Here is a 27,182-nt window from a genome sequence, read left to right on the forward strand (position 1 = left end):
TTTTTCCTGAACCAAATTAGGATGAATGAAATAGTGAGTGAATGAATGAATGAATGAATGAATTTGTCTATCTGTCTGTCTATCCGTCTGTCTATCAGCTATGCTTTAGCATAGAAACAATAAAAAAAATTGCCACAAAATAAAGGTAAATCTAGAATTTTGGCAACTTCATCCAGAAAAGAAATCACATTTTCATTTCTAAATTATATTCATGAGAACACATAGCCTACCATAGTATTAGGGATTAATAAAACAATTAATCAGCATGTATTTATTGAGTACTTGCCATATGTCTGGTATTGTGCAAGATACTATGAATGTCAGGAAACCACAAGCCACAGAAATATAAATACAGTGTGTCTATTTTTTTAGGTGTTCCTGTTGCCCTTTAAGGTTGTTTAAGTCTTACCCCAGATCTACACAGGTCTGGAATGAGATGAAAGACTAATAACATGCAGAAGAGAGAAGCATTTTGAAAAATGCACTGTAAACTTTCCTACTTTTTCTTGAATACCTGGCTAAATCCAAAAAAGAAAGCTTTCCACCACCCCTCCATATGGCTAAGAATACAAGTGTTACTTTACATAGACCAGATTTCAGCTTGGCTCTGTGTGACCTGAGGCAAATTGCTTTCTGATGTTAGAATAAACTGAACTCTGTAAACCAGGCATGCTTGATCTGGCCCTCACCTACATCTCCGTTTCTCATCTCACTCAGCTCTTTCTACGCTTAGCCACCCAGGCCTTCTCTCTGATTTTTATCAGGCCAAGCACATTTGCAAATGAGGCCTTCACAAGTGCCTTTTCCTTTGCCAGTAAAGGTCACTTCCTCAAGCTCCTGTCCTTTTCCTTCAGAGATTATCACAATTTATCATAATGCATCTATTCGTAAATCTATTTAATATCTTCTTCACCACTAGAGGCTCCATGAGGTCTTTCTGGTTCACCACTGCATCCCCAGCCCCCAGAATAGTTCTTGACACATAATAGGCACTTTATTGATTAAACAAATAAACGGAATGAATGAACTTCCAATTCCTAATCTATTCAACAGGGAATTAAGAGTGGTATGAGGGTTTAATGAAACAATGTTGTTAAAGGATAACTTTCAAAAACAGCTAAAATCATGACTCTCATACAAATATAAAATGAACACAGGTCAGAGATTTTTATTTAATTCATCAATTCACAACCAGTTCAAAAGAGAATCCAAAGAATGGACACATTTGTAGATCAGGAATATTGAAGTAAATTTGCAAATAAATGCAAAATTGGATTTCCCATGAGAATTCCCCTTCACCAGACAGAATTTATTTTCAAGTCTATAGATAAGAATTATTTGCACTATGATCAGATATTTACAAAGTAACCTCAATCTCTACAGAGTTGCAAATAGCCTCATCAAAGGCTAGGCTCAGATATTCACTGGAGACTTCAGGACTCTATTAAAAGGGTATCCAGTGATCCCATTTGCTTATTCTAAAACTTAAAAAAAAATTCTTACAATCTTCTCCCCCTTTGATCAAAATGATCTCAAAAACCAAAAATTCACAAAATAAGGTTGGTCTCAGTAGGATTGGCCCGATAATTTTCATAGGTGGAGCAAGAATGTTCATTTCCATATAAGCCACCTTAAATTTGCTTTGTTGGAAGTTTTTCTAGGGAATCTCAGTCTAAATAAAATCCCCTATTATTTGCTATCCCAAGGCTAGGAAATCAAGCCCAAGGAATTCTGTTCATCAGATTTCAACTGCAGGACCTATAAATTTGGGTAAATTCCTCTCTTCTAGAAGTCCTCCAAATATCCTAAACTTCTTGGGACTACAGCATGTGACCTTCTTACCACCTATAAGGCTGGAAATCATGTAAGTCACATACCAGGCTAGTTTTTCTGAGAGGACTTTGTAAGCATTGGCTCTATAATGCATCAACCTTGATTCTTTAAAAGTGACTCATTAGCCAGGTGTGGTGGCAGGCACCTGTAATCCCAGCTACTTGGGAGGCTGAGGCACGAGAATTGCTTGATTCTGGTGCCTGGGAGGCAGAGGTGCAGTGAGCCGAGATCACGACACTGCACTCCAGCTTGGGCAACAGAGAGAGATTCTGTCTCAAAAAAAAAAAAAAAAAAAGTGACTTTCATACCTGATTTAATAGGCATTATTCTCAATGTAAAATTCTAGGCAAGGCCTTGGTTGCATAAGTGATTTTTCTAATTATATTTTAGTACAAGGAGAACAGCGTTGAAACTATGTAAATTACTATAGTGCCGTGAAAAGTAGAGACTCAATGAGAGTTTCTGAATTTGGGAGGTACAGGGAGCACATTCAAAGTATTACAAGTTTGATTTCTTTATTTTCTGGGAATTTTATGAATATTCAGTTTATATAAACACTTATTTATCTCTACAAGCCAATCAGAACAGAATTCCTTTAAGAGCCTTTATGATCCAATTTATTAATGACATCTGGAGACAGGAAAACATTCTACACTCACAATATGAGATTAGGAACTTTCTATATTACAGATACAAAGACATACAAATAGCCTGTATACCCTCAATTCTACAATTTCAGCCACAGGTAAATAGAGAATAAACACAGTGGGCAGGCGCAGTGGCTCATTCCTCTAATCACAGCACTTTGGGAGGCCACTGAGATAGATGGATTGCTGGAGTCCAGGAATTCAAGACCAGCCTGGGCAACATGGCGAAACCCCAACCTCAACAAAAAATACAAAAACTATCTGGGTATGGTGGTGCACCTGTAGTCCTAGTCAGAAGGCTGCGTCGAGAGGGTGGCTTAAGCCCTGGAGGTGGAGGTTGCAGTGAACTGAGATCATGCCACCACACTCCAGCCTGGCCTATAGAGTAAGACCCTCTCAAAAAAAAGAAAAAAGAAAGAAAGAAAAGAAAAAAGAAAGAGAAAATAAATGCAGAAACACAAAAAGCTTACCAGTCTAGATACCAAAGAGTTGTTCCCCTTCCTTGTGAGCAAGAAATTCCTAATTTGAGCTCAAAATGGACAGATGGATAAAAACTAAGAAACTGTATTCTCTATAAGACATTAGATCATTTCTAGAGATCACCAAATTCCCAATCATGGCAGCTGCCAACAGGGAATAACTTGCCATCCATAAATGAACTAAAAAGAAAAACAAATTAATAGAAAGTAAAATTAAAATTAGAAAAACAAGAAACTTTAACCTGTGGGAGCCAAGAAAAATCATGCCTAGGCTTGATTTTGCTCACCCATGCCGGGGTGACACTTGCGCTCATCTCAGTGGGAACTCCAAAACTGTTAAAGGATAATTTTTTTCAAAAGTAAAGTTATGACTCTTATATAAATATAAAACACATGTCAGAGATTTTATTAGCTTATTAATTAAGTGAGGGAACTAGTAAGATGTTACGATAAAAGGACAATCCAAATAGACACATTTATAAATCGAGAATATTTAAACAAATTTGTAAATGGATGCAAAAGTGGTTTTTCAGGGAGAAGAGTTGTCCTTCCATGTGAAAGAATTTAAATTTGCATGTGTATAAACAAGATTTATTGGCATTCTTATCAGATTTCTACAAATGAACCTTAATCTTTAGAGAATTATAAAATGGACAATTAAAAACAAAGATGCAGCCTGGCACAGTGGCTCACGCCTATAATCCCAGCACCTTGGGAGGCCAAGACAGGAAGATTGCTTGAAGCCAGGAGTTCAAGACTAGCCTGGACAACATAGTGAGACCTAGTGTCTACAAAAAAAAAAAAGCCAGATGTTATTTCAATAGTTTCAGCTACTTGGAAGGAGAAGGCAGGAGGGTCACTTTAGCCCAGACATTCAAGAGTGTGGTGAGCTATGATGGTGCCACTGCACTCCAACCTGGTCAACAGAATGAGACCCTGTCTCTTAAAAAGCAAAACAAAACGAAGATGCATACAGAGCCCTATAGGACTGTAGGTCAGATCATCTTCAGAGGTTCCAGCATTTCAATGAAAAGATGCTCAGTAAGCTCTTCTGCTTATTCCAAAGTCTTAACTTTTTCCTTCCAATAGATGCACACACATTTGTCTGAAATCAAGATACTTGCTTCAACCAGCACTAAAGCAAGGGTTGAAATTGTACTTACAGTCTTCAGATTTCTTGGAGAATGAAACTGACTCTTCAAATGAAAATATACTGAATTAGAAAGTACCCTGTTTTTCACATCTGCAAAACAGGCAGAGTTTTTGGAAATGGAATTTGATGTTTATAGGTGGAAAATATTTGTAAGGACAAAGAATTAGTCTAACAAGATTTTTAAAGTAGTTCAATCTAGTGTTATAAAAATTAAAACCTGAAGTACTAATTTCAAAAAGGTCCTAAAGTATTATGCTCTAGATCAGTAGTTCTTATGTGTTAAGAGTACAAAAGATTAACCTGGAGTGCTTATTTAACGTGTATATTACTGGGCCCCAGTTCTAGTGGTTCTCAAATCTCAGTATACATGAATAGCTCCTGGAGGCTTCAATAATGCAGATTCCCAGGCCCTGTCCTCAAAAGTTTGGATAGGTCTGAGTTGGGGCCCAGGAGTCTCCACTTCTAATAAGAAATTCTTCCCCCAAATGATTCTGCAGTATATAAACAGAAGATTTCCCTTTGGTCATTGTTTTACAAGTGAACTATTTTTCAGCTCTCCAACCTTCAGTGATCATTCTACTGAATTCCTGTAACACTCGACAACATTCTTCATAGTGTAGTATAGAGGTCATAAGGTAAATGGAAATAATATTGGTCCCTCTTAGAAGGGATGAAGTTGTATGCCAAATTCTTCAAGTTAGGCCAACGTGGAGACACAGTTTGTATTCTAGGATTTTACTGAGACCTAGAGTTCTTTACTTAATTTCTATTATGTAAAAGAGCAACGGGAAACTGAAGCCCTACCACAGATTTATTCCAGGTAGTCCCCAAGTTTCTAGGTTTCCGACTTCAAGATAGTAGATCCACCTTAATGAAAGTTTTTCCTCTGACAGCAGGCTTTGGTGAATCATTCATTGATTTATTAATTTGTGTATTTATTTAATGATGTCTCTTATCCTTTAAAAACTTTGGCATCGGCCGGGCGCGGTGGCTCATGCCTGTAATCCCAGCACTTTGGGAGGCCGAGGCGGGTGGATCACGAGGTCAAGAGATCGAGACCATCCTGGTCAACATGGTGAAACCCCGTCTCTACTAAAACTACAAAAAATTAGCTGGGCATGGTGGCACGTGCCTGTAATCCCAGCTACTCAGGAGGCTGAGGCAGGAGAATTGCCTGAACCCAGGAGGCGGAGGGTGCGGTGAGCCGAGATCGCACCATTGCACTCCAGCCTGGGTAACAAGAGTGAAACTCCGTCTCAAAAAAAAAAAAAAAACTTTGGCATCAGCCATGCTAACACAGTATCAATACTAGGAATTGTAAATTAGTTACATTAATACTATTTTGGTCGGTTTTATTAAAATAACTTAGCTGAGCATTTCTATCTTCTGGTGATATGAGAAATGTCTAAAAATAACTCCTTATTTTATAAAGCATGACTGATTATAAAACAGGGACACAAATTTCAGGTTTCAGGTACACAGATTTCCTTCTTTCAGAACAAAGGATTTCCTTAGTTATTAAGAATGTGTGCCTGATTTCTCTGAATTTTAAAAAGAGTAATAATATTACCAATGATTGAAAATATCGTTAAGTATAAAGAATTTTTAGTTTGCCTTAAAATTATATTTCCACCTTAAAATGAAACTACTTTAGTGCAATTTTATTTCATATTACTGCCATTAGAAATGACATTTTTCCTTGGGTTAGAATATTACATTTAAATGAATGTGTTCTGTAGCTGTTTTTTCATGCAGAGGATTAAGGCACTAGATGTACCCTCACAAATAAGATGATGAATGGAGTAAGTTACATTTGTGAAATTTATAGAGCTCGGACTTTGTGAAATTGCTTGGAATTAAACTCACATTCTATTAATGTTCCTTTTTAGGGATTTTAAGTCTGATAGAACGAAGGCTGATTCCACCAACAGCAAGGATTACCTTTCAGAATCCACCCATCATACCCAGAGCAGCTCCTCTGCATTATTTGAATGAAGCACGTAAGATTCCAACTGCAGGTGAGACACTCTTGCCTCTACGTTCAGTTAGGGACACACAGAAATTACTTTTGCCCAAAATCTAGCCTTTTAGTAGCCAACTTTTGTCCTCAATAATGGGACAAGATGAAAGTTGTAATCACCCTGAGTTTCACTTTAGTAAAGAAATTAATTTTAGCCATCTTTGTAAATTACATATTGAGGGCCTGTGCTCCCTGTGTCAGAAGGTTCGTATTTTCAAGGGGCTTACAGTTTGGTTGCGAAAACAAGATAGATATAATAAAGATAAATAACAATATAAAATAACATGGAATAAAAACCAAATGGACGTTAAGGTCTGGTGAAATAGGAGTTCAGAGTAATAACTGCTAAGGCTTGAGACAATGGAAGAAGATTTTAAGGAAAATAATGAAATAGGGTGTTAGAGAAAAGCACCAACCTAGGAATCTAGTAACTCGTTGCAGAATCTTGGACAAGCTATTTACTTTCTCTGGGCTGCAGCTTTCCCAGTCATAAAATGATAGATTTTGGCTAAATTAATTCATCTTTAATTATTTGTTACATAAATAAATTAATAAATATTTTAAAATATTTAAAAATTGTTTAAAAATAAGTATTTGTGGAATGCTTGTTTTATCCAAAGTAGCATCTAGGTGCTGGAGATCCAGCAGAGAATGTCAGACAACATATCTGTTCTCCTGGTGCTTATATTCTAGTGGGAGACAGATAAGCAGATACATAAATAAGAATTTAATGATAAGTGCTAGAAATAAAACAGTATGGGCTAGAGAACGATAATGAGGGGGCTACTTTGTTTGTGAGGGAAGTGTCAGGGAGTGTCTCTAAGAAGAGAGATGAGACTTCAGCTGAGATTTAAATGATGAAGGAGAGCCAGTCATGTAAAGATCTAGGGGAGAGCATTTTAGATATATGACAGCACAGGGACCAAGGCCCTGAGGACTAAGAGGGAATGAGCAAGAGGGCCAAACCATGAGCTAGGGAGAGAAAGGGAAGAGATGAGGGTGAAGAGGTGGAGAGGGATTACATGCTGTAGCTAGAGCAAAGACTGTAAGTTGTCCTCAATATTTATTCTTCCCTACCTCCACAGTAGTAGAGTTGTGGGTCCGCACATGTCATTTTAACTGACGACATTTCCCAGCCTTACTTGCAGCTGGGTGTGCCATGTGAGGAGGCTGTGGACAATGAAGATATTAAGCAGAAGTAGGCGGAAAAAATTCTGGGCTATGCCCTTAAGAGAAAAGAAGCATAGCCCGTCTTTTGCCTTTCCTCCCTCTAGCTAGCTGGGATGCAGATGTGATGATGAAACTTGGGCAAGCATTTTGGAGCCAGGGGCCCTGCCAGTTCAGGACTATCTTCCTTTGAACTGTGTATGAGAAATAAAGAACTCAGTTTATTTAAACCACTCAGTGTATATTAAGATCTTTCTTTTAAAATATCTTAGACTAAACCAGAACCAGCATGGCAGCCTTCCAAACCATAGTGAAGAGTTGCATGTAATTCTGCTGACAGAGAGAACCCACTGAAAAATTTAAACAGAGTCTGAGATGATCTGATGTATGTTTTAATAACCGCTTTGCAGATACCAAATCATAGGGGGAGCATGGAGTCTAGTTAAATGACTGTTGCCGTAAACCAGGTGAGAAATAATGTTGGATATGAGGAAGATGGTATCAATGAAGATGAAGAGAAGTGAACACATTCAGGTTATATTTTGGCAGAAGCATTAGGACTGGCTGTTGGATAGGAGTGAGGAAAAGAGAGGCGTCAAGGATAAATATGTATGAATGAGTATCTGTGAATGTGCATCAATTTTGTATGTATCCTGTTGATGGAAATTTTAGTGGTTTATATTATAGAGCTATTAGAAATAATACTTCTATGAGTATTGTTAAATTCTTTTTTTCTTTTTTTTTTTTGAGATAGAGTCTCGCTCTGTCACCCAGGCTGAAGTGCAGTGGCACAATCTTGGCTCACTGCAACCTCCGCCTCTCAGGTTCAAGCAATTCCCCTCTCTCAGCCTCTTGAGTAGCTGGGACTACAGGCGCATGCTACCGTGCCCAGCTAATTTTTGTGTTTTCAGTAGAGACAGCGTTTCACCATAGTGTTGAGGCTGGTCTCGAACTCCTGACCTTAGGTGACCCACCTACCTTGACCTCCCAAAGTTCTGGGATTATAGGCATGAGTCACCGTGCCCAGCCATTATGAACATTTTTGTACATGCCTTTTAATGCACATTTGTAGCTATCTTTTAATCCACATATGTAGCATTTCTGTTGAAGATACATTAAAAAGTGGAATTGCTGAGTCTTAGTGTTTATATATGCTCAGATTTAATAAATAGTTACAAACAGTTTTCCAACGTGGTTATACTTATTTTCCTATTAGCAGTATATGAATATTACAGAATATTCATCTTTGTCAACACTTGTTTAAAACTTTAGCCATCCTGAAGAGTCTGTTGTGGTATGTCTTTGTGGGTTTAATTTCTACTTTCCTGATGATCAGTAAAATTGAGCAAGTTTTTTTGATAATGCATATTGGTTATTTGATTATCCTCTCTTGCTAGGTGATTTAAGACTTTAACCCCTTTTTGACATTGGATTGTCTTTCTTTCTCTTAGTGATTTATAGGCATTACTAGATATTCTAGGTACTAATCTTTTATCAGTTATATGTATTGCAAGTAATTTTTCTTACCCTGTGGCTTGGCATTTCACTGGTACTGTTTTGTTTTTTTTTTTTTAACTTTTCGTTTTGAGATAATGGTAAATTCACATGTAGTTGTAAGAAATAATGCAGAGCGATCCTTTGTACTCTTTACACAATTTTCCCCAATAGTAACATATTGCAAAACTAAAATATAATATCACAAGCAGAATACTGATGCAGGCAAGATATAAAACAGCTCCATCACCACAAGGATTTCTCATAGTGCCCTTTGATAGCTATGCCCACTTCCCTCCAGCCCTACACCCCCTTAATTCCTGGCAACCAATAATCCATTCTCTGTTTCTATAATTTTGTCGTTTCAAGCATGTTTATATGAATAGGTTCTAAATGGACAATGCTACATTGTCCATTTCATCTAATACAGTACAGTGATTTTGAGGATTGACTTTTTTCATTCAATATAATTCTCTGGAGAGTCATTCAGGTTATATTAATAGTTTTTTCCTTTTAGTTAATAGGTCATATTAACAAATATATATGATTACATTAATGTTTTATTGCCATTATTGATAATTTAGTCCTTATATTAATAGTTTATTCCTTTTTATTGCTGAGGAGAATTCTATGTTAGAATGTACCACAGTTGTTAAACCATTCACCTGTTGAAGGGCATATGGATTGTATTCAGTTTTGAGCTACTATTAATAAAGCTGCCGTAAACATTTGTATATAGGTTTTCATCTACACATGTGTTTTTATTTCTTTAGGATAATTGCCCAGGAGTATAATTGCTGGGTCTTAACGATAATTGCATTTTTATTTCCTCTGCATTTATTTAGAGCCACATCATACAGTGTTACTACTTTTTGTTTTAACCATCAAATATAATTTAGAAAACTCAAGAAGAAAAGGAAAGTCTGATTTTTTTACCCTATTTTTGCTTATCATGTTCTTCCTTTTTCCTAATAGTCCCAAGATTTTTTTAATCATTTGCTTTCTGTTTAGAGAATTTCCCTTAGCCATTCTTTTAGAGTCAGTATCCTAATGAAAAACTATCTTCATTTTCCTTGAAAATCTTAGAATGTCTTGCTTTCCCTCTGTATTCCTGAAGGATATTTTCACTAGGTATAGGTTACTGAGTTGATAATTCTCTGCATTTGAAAAAAAAAAAGTTGTGCCACATTCTTTTGGCTCCCATGGTTCCTGGTGAGAAATCTGCTTCTGGATTATTTTTCTCCTGTAGATAAGGTGTTGGTTTTCTCCTGCTGCTTTTAATTTTTGTTCTCAGTTTTTAGTTTTCAGAAGTTGGACTGTGATGTATCTTGGTGTCGATTTCTTTAGGTTTGTTGTGTTTTAGTTTGGCTCCGCATCTTGAATCTGTAGGTTTATGTCTATTGCCAGATTTAGGAAGCTTTTAGTCATAATTTATTTGAGTATTTTTTTCAGCTTTGACCTCTGTCTCTTCTCTATCTAGGACTGTGATGATGCAAATGTTAGAGGTTTTTGGATATAGTCTCACATGTCCCTGAGGCTGTGTTCTCTTTTCTAGTCTGTTTTTTTCTCTTTTGTTCAGATTGGGTAATTTCTATTTTTCTATAGTCTCATCTACTGGATTTTGTATTTAGGCTACTGTAGTTTTCAGTCCTACAATTTTCATTTGGTTCCTTTTTATATATTCCGTGTCTTTGTGGAGACTTTCTTTTCCTCTTCTAAGACTATGTATTTCATTTGTTTCCAGACTCTCTGCAATTGCTTATGGAAGCATTTTTATGGCAGCTGCTTTAAAATCTTTGTCAGGTAATGCTAAGAATCTTGTCATTTCACTGTTGGTATCTACTGGTTGTCTTTCTTCATTCAGTTTGAGGTCTTTCTGGCTTTCTGATATGATGAGTAATTTTCAGTTGAAATCTTAACATTTTAAATATTATGAAACTCTGATTTTTATTTAAATCTGTTTTAACGAGTACTCCTGAGACCCCTATTTATTCCCTATCCATTTAAGGAATAAGTCCGATTAGTTGTGAAACATCATCCTATTTATGTTTTGCTGGATTTCATTTGCTAATATTTTGGTTTGATTTTTGCATTTTTGTTCACATGTGAGACTGGCCTAAATTTAATCCCTTCCTGTAGTGTTTTCCTTAGGTTTTAATATCAATGTTAGTTTTGCCACAATGAGTGAATGTGGTCTTTTTTTATATTCTCTGGAAGAGTTTAGATCCAACTGGTACTATTTCTTTCTTAAATGTTTAGAATAATTTAACAGTGTATCCATTTAGTTTTCTTTGAGAATAGGTTTAGAATTAAGGATTTAATTTCTTTAACAAATACAGGACTGTTTTGGTTATTTTGTCTGTGTCGGTTTAATATGTTAATTTTGTGCAAAGTATTTGTCCATTTCATCTACATTTTCTAATTTATTACAATAAAGTTGTTTACAGTATTTTCTATTTTTGTAGTGTCTGTAGGATCTGTGATGATGTGCTTTCTCAATTCTATTGTTGGTTATTTCTACCTCTTTTTTTTTTTTTTGGATCAGTATCTCTAGTTGTTTATGGATTTTATTAGTATTTTCAAAGAACCACATTTTGACCTTATTGATCCTTTCTACAATATATTTTTAATTGGATTGACATAAGTTCTTTTCTTTACCTCAGCCACCTGAGTAACTGGGACTACAAGGCACTGTGCCACCACACCCAGCTAATTTTTTTTGTATTTTTAGTAGAGACGAGGTTTCACCATGTTAGCCAAGATGGTTTCTATCTCCTAACCTCATGAGCCGCCCACCTTTGCCTCCTAAAGTGCTGGGATTACAGGCGTGAGCCACTGCGTCCAGCCAAAAGTGTATATATCTTTAATTCGAAAATTAATTATAGGACTAGACACAAATTAAACATACATTAAAAATTAATAAAAAGGAGAAAGATGAAAAAAGATACCATATAAATAATAATGAAAAGAAAGTTGGATTGGCTATATTCATATCAGATGAATACACATTAACAGGGATGAAGAGGTACATTAATGATAAAAAGATCAATCCAGCAAGAAGACATACATTTCTAAATGTGTATGTACTTAAAACCAGAGATTTAAAATACATGAAGCTAAAATTAATAAAATAGAAAGAATAAACAAATCAAGAATTATATTTCACAATAATCAATAGAACTAGTAACCCTCCTCCCCAAAAAAATAATGCTGTAGAACAGCGGTCCCAAGATTTTTGGCACAGGGACCAGTTTTGTGGGAAATAATTTTTCCATAGACAAGAGGTGGAGAAGGATAGTTTCCGGATAGAACTGTTCCACCTCAGATAATCGGGCATTAGATCCTCATAAGGAGCACGCATCCTAGATCCCTCCTATGTTCAGTTCGCAATAGGATTCTTGCTTCTATAAAAATCTATGCTGACACTGATCTGACAAGAGGCATGAACTCAGGTGTCAATGCTTGCTCACCGGCCACTCACCTCCTGTTGTGTGGCCCAGTTCCTAACAGGCCACGGTACCCATTCTGTGGCCTGGAGGTTAGAGACCCCTGCTATAGAAGACCATAACACTATTATAGGCCATATAGACCATTATAGAACATGCTTTTACTTCAAATGCACATGGAACATTCACCCAAATAGACCATATTCTGGACCATAAAACAAATATTAACAAATTTAAAATAGTTAAAATCTTACCCAGTATGTTCTCTGACCATAACAGAATTAATTAAACTAAAAAGTCTGTCTAGAAGGTGTCTATAAAATACCCCAAATGCAAAAACACACTTCTGAATAACCCATAGATCAAAGAGGAAGTCACAGGGATATTTAAAAATATTTTGAGTTAAGTAGAAGTGACCACACAACATACTGAAATTTGTAAGATGCAGCTAAAGTAGTGCTTAAGAAAAATTTATAGCATGAAATACTTGTATTAGAACAGAAGAAAGATCTCAGATTAGTGATCTAAGTATTCACTCTAGGAAACCAGAAAAAGAAAAGCAAATTATACCCAAGTAAGCAGGAGTTGGGAATAATAGAGACAAAAGTAGAAGTCAGTGAAATGGAAAATAGGGGGAAAAAAAAGGAACTCAGTGAAACCAAACTCTGTTTGATGTAACATTTTTATAAAATTGGTAAACCTGTAGCCAGACTAACCAAGAGTAAAAGAGAAAAAGCACAAATTATCAATATCAGGAGCAAAAGAGGAGACATCATTACAAATCCTATAGACATTTAAAGGATGATAAGAGAACATTATAAACAACATTATGCCCATCAGTTTGATGGCTTAGATTGATGGACAAATCCTTTGAAAGACAAATACTACCTAAGCTCACTCCAGAAGAAATAGAAAACCTGATTAGTCCTATATTTATTAAAGAAATTGACTTAGTACTTAAAAACATTGTAAGAAAAAAAATGATGCTGAATCCTACCAAACAATTAAGAAAGAAGTATTACCAATGTTACAGAAATTCTTCCAGAAAAATAGAATAGAAAGAAATACTTCCCAGATAATTTTATGAAGCCATCATCACCCTGATACCACAACCAAAGACTTTAGAAAAAACTACAGTCCAGTATTCTTTATGAAAATAGGTGCAAAAGTCCTTCACAAAATATAGCAAATTGAATCTAGCTCACTCTCTCCCTCTCCCTCTCTCTCTTTAAATATATTTATGTATATACATACATATGTGTATATATCTCTGTGTGTATATACATATATGTGTGTGAATGTGTGTCTGTGTGTGTGTGTGTGTGTGTGTGTGTGTGTGTGTGTGTGTGTAAATCATCATGACCATGTGGGATTTATCCTAGGAATGTAAGGCTGTTTCAACATTTAAATATCAGTTATCATAAGTCACCATATGAATAGACTGAAGAAGAAAAACTCTATGACCATCTCAATTTTTTTAAAAAAAATTAACATCCATTTGTATCAAAAACCCCAAGAAAACTAAGAATACAAGGGAACTTCCTCAAATGAATAAAAGATGTCTACAACTAATATCATAATAGTGGTTGAATGCCTTACACCTAAGATCAGGAACAAGACATGATCGTGCACCGTCACCACTTCTATTCAACATTTTACTGAAGTTCCTTGTCAATGCAGTGAGGTAAGAAAAAGAAACAAAAGACATGCACATTACAAAGAAAGAAATAAAACTCTTTTTGCAAACAGCACAATTACTGCATAGAAACTCTCAGAGAATTCATACACACATACACACACAAAAGCTAGTAGCACTAGTAAGGGAGTTCAGCAAGGTTTGAAGACACAAGATTAACATACAAAAATAAATGGAATCAGTTTATTAGAAATGAGCAATTGGGAATTGAATATTTTTTAAAATACCATTAACATAATGCCAAAAATTAAATACTTAGGTATAAAAGCTAAGAAATATTTGCAGCATATGGATGCTGAATAGTTCAAAACACTAAAGAAAAAACTTAAAAGAAGACCTAAAGAAGAAAGATTAGCCATGTTCATAGATTAGAAGACTCAATATTTTTATAATTAATTTTCCCCAAATTGACGTATAGATTCAATGCAGTCCCAATCAGGATCTCAGTAAGATTTTTTGTAGCTATTGAAAAGCTGATTCTAAAGTTTGTGGAAAGGCAAAGGAGCTACAATAGCTAGTACAATTTTGAAAAAGGAAAATGGCATTGGAGGACTCCTAGTATCCGAGTTAGTATAAAGCTGCAGTAATCAGGACCATGTGGTATTGGCAAAAAGATAAATGCAGAGATCAATGGTACAGAATAAGGAGTCTAGAAATAGAACCACACATACTTGGTCAATTGATTTTTGACAAAGGTGCAAAGGCAATTCAATGGAGAAGGCATCATTTTTTCAACAAATTGTGCTAGAACAACTGGACATTTATATAAAAAGAAAAAACAAACCTTAACCTATTCCTTGTACTGTGTACAAAAATTAACCCAAAATGGGTTATAAAATTAAATATGAAGCCTAAGCTATAAAACTTTTGGAAGAAAACAAAGGGGAAAATTTTTTATATTCTTGACTTAGTCAAAGATTTCTTATATACCACACCAAAGGCAAAATCCATAAAATGACAAAATGGATACATTGGACCTCATCAAAATTAAACACTTCTACTCTTTGAAACACAGTATTAAGAAAATGGGGAAAAAATAAAAAAAATAAAAAAGCTGTAGATTGGCCAGGCACAGTGGCTCATGCCTGTAACCCTAGCACTTTGGGAGGCTGAGGTGGGTGGATCACTTGAGATCAGGAGTTTGAGACCAGCCTGGCCAACATGGTGAAACTCCATCTCTACTAAAAATACAAAAATTAGCCAGGCATGGTGGTGGGTGCCTATAATCTCAGCTACTTGGAAGGCTGAGGCAGGAGGCAGGAGAATTACTTGAATCCAGGAGGCAGAGGTTGCAGTGAGCCAAGATTGCTCCATTGCACTCCAGCCTGGACAGCGAGAGTGAGACTCTGTCTCAAAAAAAAAAAAAAAAGAAAAGAAAAGAAAAACTGTACATTGAGAGTTAATATTTTAAAACAATAACTGATTTTGTATTTTTATCCATAACATATAAAGAACAATTAAAACTCAGGAATAAGTAAACAAACAACCCAATAATATAACAGACAAAAGATTTGAACAGACACTTTACCAAAGAAGGTATATGGATAGTAAATAGATACACTAAAGCATGCTTAACATCATTAGTCATTAGGGAAATGCAGATTAAAACTGCAATGGGATACCACCATGTGACAATATGGAACAATTGCAACTGTCATTCCTTGCTGGTGGGAATGCAAAATGGTACAAACACTTTGGAGAACAGTTTGGCAGTTATTTATAGAGTTAAACATGCATTTACTGTATGACCCAGCAATCTCACTCCTAGTTATTTACCCAAGAGAAATGAAAACATATTTACACAAAAACCTGTATATGAATGTTTGTAATATATGAATGTTGCTTTATTCATAATCACCAAAAACTGGAAATCAGTCAGATATCTCTCAACTGATGAATTGAGGTACATCCTTACTATGGAGTACAATTTGCTCTAAAAAGGAACAAGTTGCTGATACATGCAACAATACAGTTGAATCCCAAATGCATTATAGAAGTGAAAGAAGCCAAACTCAATGGGCTACAGGTTACATGCTATGTGGCTCCATTTACATGACATTTTTAGAAAATGAAACATGAAGACAAAAGAGATCAGGAGTTGCCTGGGGATGGAAAGAGTAGTTGACTGCACAGGGGCATGCAGGAGTTTTGGCAGGGATTGGAATTGTTTTATATCTTGATTGTGGTGTTGGTTATATGACTTATGCATTTGCCAAAACTCATAAAACTATACACTAAAAAGGGTGAATTTTACTGTATGTAAATAGTAACTCAATAAGCCTGACTTTTAAAAAGCATATTGAGGGAGGGGCATCTGCCTGACATGAGAGCAAAGCAGAGAGCTGTATGCAAAGCTGGAGAAGTGGTGTTCTAAAGAGATGGTCTGTACATATCAGACTAGCGATGCCAGGGCCCTCCCTGAAATACTGAATCAGAGTCTTGAAGTAGGTATACTGTACGTCACTGAATTCATTTCTTTTGGCTACTGTATAATATTCCATTGTTTTTGTTTGTTTGTTTGTTTTATTTTAAGTCCTGGGATGCATGTTCTGAACGTGCAGATTTGTTACATAGGTTTACATGTACCATGGTGGTTTGCTGCACCTGTCAACCCATCATCTAGGTTTTAAGATCCATATGCATTAGGTATTTTTTCTAATGCTCTCCCTCCCCCTACCCCCTACCCCACAACAGGCCCTGGTGTATGATGTTCCCCTTCCTGTGTCCATGCGTTCTCATTGTTCTGCTCCCACTTATGAGTGAGAACATGTGGCGTTTGGTTTTCTGTTCCTGTGTTAGTTTGCTGAGGATAATGGTTTGAATAGACCATAGTTAATTTATTCACGCTTCTGTTGATGGACTTTGGGTTGGTTTCAGCCTTTTGCTATTGTGAAAAGTGCCGCCATGCATTCTTGCCCATGTTTCCCATTGAGTATTCACAAGTATTTTTCTTGGTTAGTAGGAGTGGAAATGTTGGACATGGGGTAAGTGAACATTCAACTTTAGGAAGTAATGCCAAACTGTCTTTCAAAGTCATTGCATCAATTTACATGCCTACCTTCGGTGTGTAAAATATTCTGTGAATTCACATCCTTGCCAACTCTTACTATAGTTATTATATCTTCCTAGTAAATGGAAACTTTAATCATTGTGCACTGTCCTTCATTATCTCTAAAATTGCTTTTTAGCATAAATAGCATTTTGTCTGTTAATATAGCCACATCAGCTTCTTTTTGGTTATTGTTTGTCTAGTATATCTTTTCTCATTTTTTTTTACTTTTAATCTTTCTGTAGCCATATGTTTTAAGTCTGTCTTTTATAAATAGTATATAGCTGAATTTAAAAAATTCATTCTGACCATCATTATCCATTTAGCACTTACTGCATTTACAATTATTCTAATTGCTTCCGTCTAGTCTGTTTCTGTTTGTGGCATGCCCTGTTTTGTTGCTAGTTCATTTTCTTTCCGTTATTATCTTCTTTTGAATAGATTATTTTTCCTCATTATACTTTTATTCCTCTGTTCTTTTGGAATTGATACATTCCTTTTATATTTTTATTGTGATTAGCTTGTTATTTTCACATGCATATATTACTTATCAAAGTCTAAAATTAATAAATATCTGTTCTTCTCCCTCTATATATGTATATATATTTTATTGCACTTTAAGTTCTGGGATACATGTGGAGACATGCAGGATTGTTGCATAGGTGCATATGTGGCAATGTGCTTTGCTGCCTCCATCCCTCCCATCACCTATGTCTGGCATTTCTCCCCATGTTATCCCCCCCAGCCTCCCTACCCCCCACTGTCCCTCCCTTATTCCCCCAACAGACCCCAGTGTGTGATGTTCCCCTCCCTGTGTCCATATGTTTTCATTGTTCAACACCCGCCTACGAGTGAGAACATGCAGTGTTTGAAATCTTCTCCCTTTAACAATATAAAAACCTTAGAACATTTTGGCCAGGCACGGTGGTTTATGCCTGTAATCCTAGTACCCTGGGAGGCTGAGGTGGGTGGATCACAAGGTCAGGAGATTGAGACCATCCTGGCCAACATGGTGAAACCCCATCTCTACTAAAAATTAAAAAAATTATATGGGCGTGGTGGCATGCGCCTGTAGTCCCAGCTACTTGGGAGGCTGAGGCAGGAGAATCCCTTGAACCCAGAAGAAAGAGGTTGCAATGAGCTGAGATCGCACCAGTGCACTCCAGCCTGGCAACAGAGTGACACTATATCTCAAAACAAACAAACAAATAAACTTTAGAACATTTTAACTGCAACTCCCTCATGATGTAGACTCCATTTGTTTTGTATTTTAGTTGTGTGTTTAAAAAAACCCACAAGATGTTATTGTTAATGTTTTTTATGTAATCAGTATTTGTTATATTAGCCAACAGATTTATCACTGCCTTTGCTCTTCATTCCTTCTTGCATCTCAGACTTTCAATACTGCATTCATTTCCTTCTGCCTAAATTTTATTCGTTAAATTTCCACTAGTGCAAGTCTGTTTCTCCTGGTGGTGAGCTCTTTCAACCTTTATTTGCATCAAAATGTGTTTATGTCCTTACTTTTGAAAGTTTTCTTATCAGCATAGTCAATATATTATTTCATTGTTTTCTAGCAACTATATCTGCTGTTGAAGAGCCTGTGGACCATTGAGGAGTGGTAAATAGTGGCCAAATTGTGGATGAAAACAATTTGTCTTTTGTTTCCTCTCTAGCTGCATATAAGTTCTTTTTATGTTTGGTGGTCTATAGGTTAATTGTGATGCATCTAGGTATATAGGTATTTTTATTTATCCTGCTTTGCATTTATTGGGATTCTTTAATCTGTAGGCCAATGTCTTTCATCACTTCTGGACAATCTCATCCATTATTTATATACATTTAATAGAAAACAAGAACAATTGATAATAAATGACCTAAGCCTAATTAAATGCAAGAAGACAGAAAAAGAAAAGCAGTAAACTAGAAAAAAAAGAAAGAATGAAAATAAAGCAGACAGTAAGAAAATAAAAACAAAAATATCCCAAAAAGGATTAAAAATTGGCTTTTAAATTTTTTTTAATTGGCTTTTTTTTTTTTTTTTTTTTTTTTTTTTTGAGGCAGGGTCTCACTGTCACCCAAGCTGGAGTGCAGTGGCACAATCTTAGCTCATTGCAATCTCTGCCTCGAGGGCTCAAGAGATTCTCATGCCTCAGCCTTTCAAGTAGCTGGGACTACGGGCACATGCCACCACACCCAGCTAATTCTTTGTATTTTAGTAGAGACGAGGTTTTACCATGTTGCCCAGGGTGGCCTTGAACTCCGGAGCTCAGGTGATCCACCCACCTTGGCCTCCCAAAATGCTGGGATTACAGGTATGAGCCACTGTGCCAATCAAAAATTGGCTTCTTTAAAAGAACATAAAACAGGCAGATCTCTGACAATAATGATAAAGAAAGGAAAATAGAAGGCACAAGTAAATAATATTAAAATGAAAAAAGTTGACTATAGATACAGTAGAAGCTTTTTTAAAATCATAGCATGGTAACTTTATGCCAATACATTTTAATATATGAAGTGAAAATTTCCTAGAAAAATGTAAACTACCAAAAATAACTTGAGAAAAAAAAATAACAAACTTAAAACAATATTGTTAGATAATTTGAATTGGTAGTCAGAAATATCTCTGTGTTTTAAACACACAGCCACATACACACACTCACATGCTGTAATATGCCAGAGGGGAGAAGGTCTCAGGCCTTTTATTGGCAACCTGACAGGGCCAGTTAGTTCTTTTTATACTATTCCATGAGGAAAAAAGAGGAAAAGCTTATCAACTTATTTCGTGGAGCTATTATAACTTTGCTACCAAAATTGAAAAAGCACAGTGCAAGAAAAAATATATATAGATCAATCTTATTTAGGAACATAGAGGCAAAGATTCTAAATAAATATTAGCATTTTTTAAATGTTCATCATAATCAAGGAAAAATGTAAGGAAAGTTCAGTGTCGAAAAAATCTAGCAATATAATTAACTGTATTAACACATTTAAAAAGAAAAACCTTGTGATTATCTCAATATATGCCAAAAGAAAAAAATCATTTAATGCTATTCAACATTAATGATAAGGGAAAATCCTCTGGATGGAGTAGAATAGAAGATAATTTTCTGATCCCGATTATTGTTACCAACCAAAACCGTAGAGCAAAAAATACTCTTAGTAGGGAAATTTTTGAAGCATTCCTTTTCTATTTCTCCATTAAAAGCAGAGACAAGTCAAGGATGATCATTGTTACCACCATGTGTGTACTGAGGTCCTAGCACATGCAGTAAGACAAAGTATGAAAGGAAGAGAAGAGGGAAGGAGGAAGACAAGGGAACAGGTAGTACCAGTCAGGAATGCATGTATCAGAAAACTACCAGTGGCCTAAACGATGAGGAGTTTGTCCCGTACCCAAGAAACTGGGAAGTGAGGAGCCTAGGGAAGGTGGCACTGATCAGCAGGGTTGTCGTGGTGTTCCCTCTACCTTACCCTCTTTGGTATGTTTGATTTCATCCTCATTCTTGCCACCCCGTGGCCATAAGATGGCTTCTGCAGCTCTGGGCCTTACACATGCAGTGTCAGTCTGTTCCCAAAAGCCTTGGGGTAGACTTTCCCTTACATCTCACTTCTCACTGTTAGCCTCAAGAAATGCTGGGAAAGTCAATGTCCAGGGATAGGGTTAGAGCTATCCCTGGATAGATGTTGGATTACAAACATACTAAATAATACTTAGAGTGATGTTATGCTACTCTAATCCATTCATGGAAATTCTGTTCTTCTTTGGTGGATATTAAATATATTTAATATTTGAGACATACTAAAAACTTATTTATTGTTTATCTTAAGTTAAAATTTAATTGTATGTTCTTTTTAAATAAAATTTTCTTCTAATCTGAAATGCTAGGAGCTGGGCGTATTGTCACTCTGAAAAAATTGGGACTCTAAAATTAGTAATAACTACCACAGAAGCATACAAGTTTGTCCAGAAAGACAAGGATTTTTTCCTCTGATACTAACTCTGGAAAAATTTACCAAACAGATTTTTCCAGCAGGGAAATTGAGTAGCAAAATAGGCAGTGCCCTAGAATACAGTTTTGTAAACATGCAGACACTTTCTTCAAATGCAAGTGTCTCGTAAAATCCAAGGCTACATGAAGTGATAATTCAGTGATAGCATTTCTGCAGACAACTAAGAAAATTCTTACTGATATCATTAACTGTGGGTTAGCCACGTGAAATTACTTATCCTTGAGGTCTTTATGCTGCCAAATTGTGTTAAAATTTTACTAAAATCCTTTAAAAGTTATGCCCACTTGAAAATTTCTCAGCTGTGATTTTGTTTGAGCATGGGAATTTAGCCATAAATCTCACTTGCCCGCAAGAACCTGAAAGTTAAACAAAAATCGTACTGAGTCTGCAGACAATGGGAATAACACATTTTACTGGTGAATCTGTGGACTCAAAGCCGGCTGGACACAGGATGTGGACTTACCTTCAAAAGTGGGACAGCAAACTCCAAATTGGACACCAGGGAAGGAGAGCATAGACAGTAAGGCAAAAACTATAGCCTTAAAATGGGGTCTTCATACACCACTGGCCATGGGAGAGTGAGGACGACAAGTCACAGGGAAGCTTGCTGGAAGCTGGGGAAACTGGAGAGGTGTAAATATGGGTTGATCAAATGCAACAAAGAAATCCCTTTTGTGAAGGTGAGTTTCACTGAAAAGTCTCTGCAATTTTTCCTACTTTTTAAAAGATCCTGAAGATACTCCTTGCAACTCAGTTGAGGCAATCTAAGAGAACCAAGTCCTCAAAGTGAGATTTTAAATTATGTATTGATATCCTTTACTAGTGTGCTGTTTTTGATCAATATCTGTCAATTCCTTCTAAGATTGTTGTTACAGAAAGCTGACAGAAAAGGGGATTGGAGCTGAAGGAATTGAGCTGAAAGAAGCCTCACTCCTTTTATTCAATTAAAAAATTTAAATAAATTATTTGTTCTCTTTCTTGGAAAGAGTAGTGTATGGATTTTTCTCTCCCGAGAATGTCAGACTTGGGTTTTTGGTAAAGGGCAGTCAGCTTTGCTGCCAGGCAGTAGGAGAGATGTGACTGAGAAAGCATTGTCTAGCATGTGGGTCCATTCTTCTCTAACCATGGACTAGGCGTATTCTCTAAAAGTTGTTGCTTATAGATTTAATTAATTTCAAAAATAATCTTTATGGTGCTTTTCACTTGTATCATTTCCCTAAGTCATTCAAATTTTTTAGAATTTTTTTTAATACAGTAGAATAGTCCATATGTAGCTATATTAAATCACCTTTTACACGAACCTGGGAATCCGGCTATTTGAAGAAATCTTACAAAGCATTTTATAAGACAGATATTACTCTCTAATTTGCCTGCTTTTAAAATTTGCCTTTTCATCTCAGCAGTTTGCATAAGGTGGGCTGACCTTGTATTCTGCTAGAACCGTTGCCCTCCCATGCCGTTGGCTTCCTTTTGAAGTCAGTGATCATAGCTGTTTCATTGAATGAATGAATACAGAAAGAAGGGTAGTGAATGTACAGTGGGTGACAGAGTCATTTGGCTTTCAAGGTGCAAATGCAATAGCATCCAACCACTGACTCAGCCTCTTCTTCTGGAAAAAGTAACATGTACCTTTTCATCCACAGTCTCTTTCACCATACCTCAGGAACCACCGCCGTCTCCAGCAGAAATGAAGTTCTTTCCCAAGAAACAGAGTTCAAAGGTATTCATATTCCTCACTACAGAAAAAAAAATTGTTCTTATTTACAACACTATCTGTGAGAGTTTTGGTGATTTACACGTTATTGAGTTGTACCTTCAACATAAAAAGTGCTATTTCAGCTGCTGCTAGTATACATTTGACTTTCAAAAGAGGAACTGTATAAGTCAACTCTACCATGATGTTATCAGTGGGGTCTAAAATTTTCAATCATGTTGCATCATGGCAAGATTAATTAAATGACTGGGTCAGCCTCTAATACTAACTGGTCAGGAGTCCAGGAATCTGGGATACAGTAGCTATTGCTTTGTATCCAAATTTGTGTCGTACAGGATGTCTTATTGTGAGGTTCTACTGTTTTTCATTTGTCTTTACAGCCAGGCTAAAAAAAGGCAAGATCTCCAAACACAGTATACCTTAATGAAGCAGGGGAAAGAAATCTGTATTATTATTATTATTATTTTGAGACAGAGTCTCAGTCACTCTGTCGCACAGGCTGGACTGCTGTGGCGCGATGTTGGCTCACTGCACCCTCTGCCTCCTGGGTCAAGTGATTCTCATGCCTCAGCCTCCCAAGTATCTGGGATTACACGTGCCTACCACCATGCCCAGCTAATTTTTGTATTTTTAGTAGAGACAGGATTTCACCACTTTGGCCAGGCTGATCTTAAACTCCTGAACTCAAGTGACCCACTTGCCTCTGCCTCCCAAAGTGCTAGGATTACAGACATGAGCCACCATGCCCAGCCTTTTTTTTTTTAAACGCATGCTTCAGCCTCCCAAGTAGCTGGGATTACAGGAATGCACCACCACTCCTGGCTAATTTTTTGTGTTTTTAGTAAAGACAGGGTTTCATTATGTTGGCCAGGCCAGTCTCAAACTCCTGGCCTCAAGTGATCCACCTGCCTCGGCCTCCCAAAATCTAGAATTATAGGAGTGAGCCACCATGCTGGGCTGAATTCTGTATTCATTAACATTAGCTCGTCACAGTACAGCCTAATTCATCCTTGTGGAGATTCCCCCAGTTTAAATGTGCTGGACTTTTCTACCTTGCTTTCTTATGTTTATGGGCTACAGACAGACTTCTGTTCTTTGAAACTTTTCACCACAGAAAGGAGACAGCTGGCACTGTCTTTTTCTGGTTTACTGTATGTGGTCATGTTTTCAGCTGTCATAAGAAAAGAAAGAAAGAGAAACTGAAGAGTGACGCAAGAGAAATTAATCCCACTGCCTCTTCATAGTAGACTGCTATCTGTTCTTCCCAGACCTTCATCTTTCAATACTGAAATCATCAAGAGGTTTCACTGTATTTTCGGCACTGGTGGGCTGTGTCCCCTTAAGAGGTTTCCAGGCTATTTATGTAGCAGCATGTCATGTGACACCCCAGTTGCCATGGCAAATATTTGTGTTTCATGAAAAATGTGGGTAAAGAAAATCAATGTAAATGGCCAAATCCCAAGACAGACAGGCCTTCAGGCAAGTGTGTGGCCTGCACCATTATTGTTTCAAATTCTGCTGTTCAACAGGCTGTGAGAAGGCCATGGGCTAATGTGCATAGTAGAAACAGGCGGAGGTACCTGTTTTCATTCTCACCCTGTTGGAGCGCTCAGGTCCCACAGTTTTATAGATAACAGATCTACAGGTAATACAAATATTATGACTAGGTTTTAGCCAGTAAATGGTTTTCCTCAAAAAAAAATAGTTTTAAATAATGACATATTTTCTGTATGCTAATGATCCCTGGTTTTAATTTCCTCTGTTGCCTTCACAAAGCTTTCCCCAGCTGCTGGAAGCAGTAATATTTAATGACTTTTTCCTGTGGTCCCAGATTGGTACAGCATTTCTAAACTGACTCTTCAATGGTAAATGTAATTATTCATGTATTTTGTGGGAAGTGTCCTGGGCATGGAAGTTAAAACACTAAGAGAAGGACTTCATTATGCCAAGCCTCATGATAGAGCCAGTACAGACCTTTGATCAGACTCAACCACAAGGCAATGTGGTGCCACACTAGTGTCCCCGAGAAGTGGGACTTGGCATCTGATTATAGTTGTTTTTGTAAATATTTACTTGGTCTTGGTGTTGAAAGAGAGAACAGGTTGGCCCAGTGGGGAAAGTGGGGAAGGGGGTGAGGCCCTGAGCCTTCTATTTGTTTTGTAAAATTGCCCATGAGAGCCGTTTTGATTTAAACTGTGTCTCATTCTTCATTGTAGGGGAAAAGCAGAAGGTCAAGAGGACATCATGATAGGAAGGTCTGTAATTTGTGTGACTAGTTGAAATTTGGGGTCTGTCACCTGATGTCCCTTCCTTTTGCTGCAGGGCAAAAGTATGGGTGACTACTTGACAGCTGGAGATGGCAACAAAAATTCCTGCTTCCTTTATAAAAGAAATGAGATCATGGTTTCAGGGGAAAAAAAAATGGTTCATTTAAAGTGAAAACCCTTTTTTTACCTTCTTTTGGGACTGAATTACTTCTCAGGCTTCTGTCCAAACAAATGACTTAGCATCCTTAAAATTTGGCTGAATCATATCAATCTTCCACCTCAGCCAAAGATTTTCGTCTTTTAAAAGTACACTTCAAAAGAAATAAAATGTGAAAAATAAATGCAGTTGTCCCCCAGCATGTGCTTGTATGCGTGCATGCATATAGGATGCACACACATGCAACATACTGCATGTATGCTATAGCAAGAGTATAGGATTTAGAGTTAAGCTGATCCTAACAACTAAGGTAACAAAAACATCAGAAAAATGAAATAGCCCCCACAATATGGCAAGTATATGCCAGCAAGGAACATTCCACAAGACCGTACATGGGTAATAAAAGTCCTGAACTTGAAGTAGGAATACACTGGATTCTCCTTTGAGCAAGTCACTTTACTTATCTGTTCTTCGCTTTCCTCCTCTGACAAATGAGGATAATACCTTTTTTAACATAGGGTTGCTGCAAGGATCAGATGGGTTAATGTGTCTGAAAGTGTTTTGGAACTATAAAATACTTGTTATCGTAACTCACTGGTCCATTCTTAAGAGCGTCTTTTTTTTGTTGTTTTTTTTTTGTTTTTTTTGAGACGGAGTTTGACTCTTGTTACCCAGGGTGGAGTGCAATGGTGCGATCTCGGCTCACCGCAACCTCCGCCTCCTGGGTTCAGGCAATTCTCCTGCCTCAGCCTCCTGAGTAGCTGGGATTACAGGCACGTGCCACCATGCCCAGCTAATTTTTTGTATTTTTAGTAGAGACGGGGTTTCACCATGTTGACCAGGATGGTCTCAATCTCTTGACCTCGTGATCCACCCACCTCGGCCTCCCAAAGTGCTGGGATTACAGGCTTGAGCCACCGCTAGGCCTCCCTTTCTTGGCGATCTTCTTATCAGTAAGAATTTCAGAGGAATCTTAGCCATCTGCTTTTGAGGAAAAACAGCCCACCTTTTGGGTCACATTTTATGCCTGCAGAGCTGTGCCTACATAGGGCTGTATTTACATCAATGATTTCATACAGTCCCTCTGTACCTAGACAGATTGCTCCTAGGTAAACTAATCAGTACAGTTAGACCCCTCCTTTGCTTTCCTTGACATCTTACTATGAGAAAATTGTGAGCCTGATTCTGCATGTTAAAAATAGGATGCGTTGGCCGGGCGCGGTGGCTCAAGCCTGTAATCCCAGCACTTTGGGAGGCCGAGGCGGGTGGATCACGAGGTCAAGAGATCGAGACCATCCTGGTCAACATGGTGAAACCCCGTCTCTACTAAAGCTACAAAAGATCAGCTGGGCATGGTGGTGCGTGCCTGTAATCCCAGCTACTCAGGAGGCTGAGGCAGGAGAATTGCCTGAACCCAGGAGGCGGAGGTTGCGGTGAGCCGAGATCGTGCCATTGCACTCCAGCCTGGGTAACAAGAGCGAAACTCCGTCTCAAAAAAAAAAAAAAAAAAAAAAAAAATAGGATGCGTTTGCAAACACTAAGGCATTATTTATCTAGAATATTTGTAACTGCTAATGTTGACTGAGCGTGTCCTGCATGCATGGCACTAAGCACCTTTCATACCCCTGGAACCCTCATAGCAGGCAGAACCTATGTGCTGCTATTGTCCCCAGGCCCACCCAGTTGGTAAAAGGGTACAAAGGATGCAGCTGACAGAGTGAGGCTCTGCAGTTTGTGCTTTCTGCAAGTTCCAGGTTATGAACGCTTCCACGTGGGTCGGTTTTTCAAATAGTGCTACTGCTGCTCCTGTTACTCACGTCTAACATGCGCTGAGTGCTTACTCTTTGCCAAGCTGTTTTCCTAATGTCTTAAGTGGATTATCTCTTAGTTTTCACAGGATTTCTGTGCAATAGACACTATTATTCAATTAGTCATCCAATTAGTAAATAATAGAACCAGCATACAAAATTAGATTATGTAACTACCAGAGCCCCCAAGCATTAGAAATTTTTATAAATCTCAATCATTTTTTACGGAAACATATTA

General features: G+C 37.2%; 1 protein-coding gene across 1 annotated transcript in view; it reads left to right on the forward strand.

Annotated features, from left to right (window-relative positions):
* IQCH (IQ motif containing H) overlaps positions 1-27,182 on the forward strand; it is a 197,492-nt gene that overhangs the window by 32,866 nt on the left and 137,444 nt on the right. Inside the window, exons 3-5 of the mRNA XM_032244599.1 lie at positions 6,002-6,130; positions 22,642-22,718; positions 24,929-24,967. Coding sequence (XP_032100490.1) covers positions 6,002-6,130; positions 22,642-22,718; positions 24,929-24,967 — 245 coding nt within the window. The remainder of the gene's footprint in view (positions 1-6,001; positions 6,131-22,641; positions 22,719-24,928; positions 24,968-27,182) is intronic.

This window comes from Sapajus apella, unplaced genomic scaffold (genome assembly GCF_009761245.1).
Source record: "Sapajus apella isolate SASKATOON/1434 unplaced genomic scaffold, GSC_monkey_1.0 scaffold55, whole genome shotgun sequence".
Taxonomy (NCBI): domain Eukaryota; kingdom Metazoa; phylum Chordata; class Mammalia; order Primates; family Cebidae; genus Sapajus; species Sapajus apella.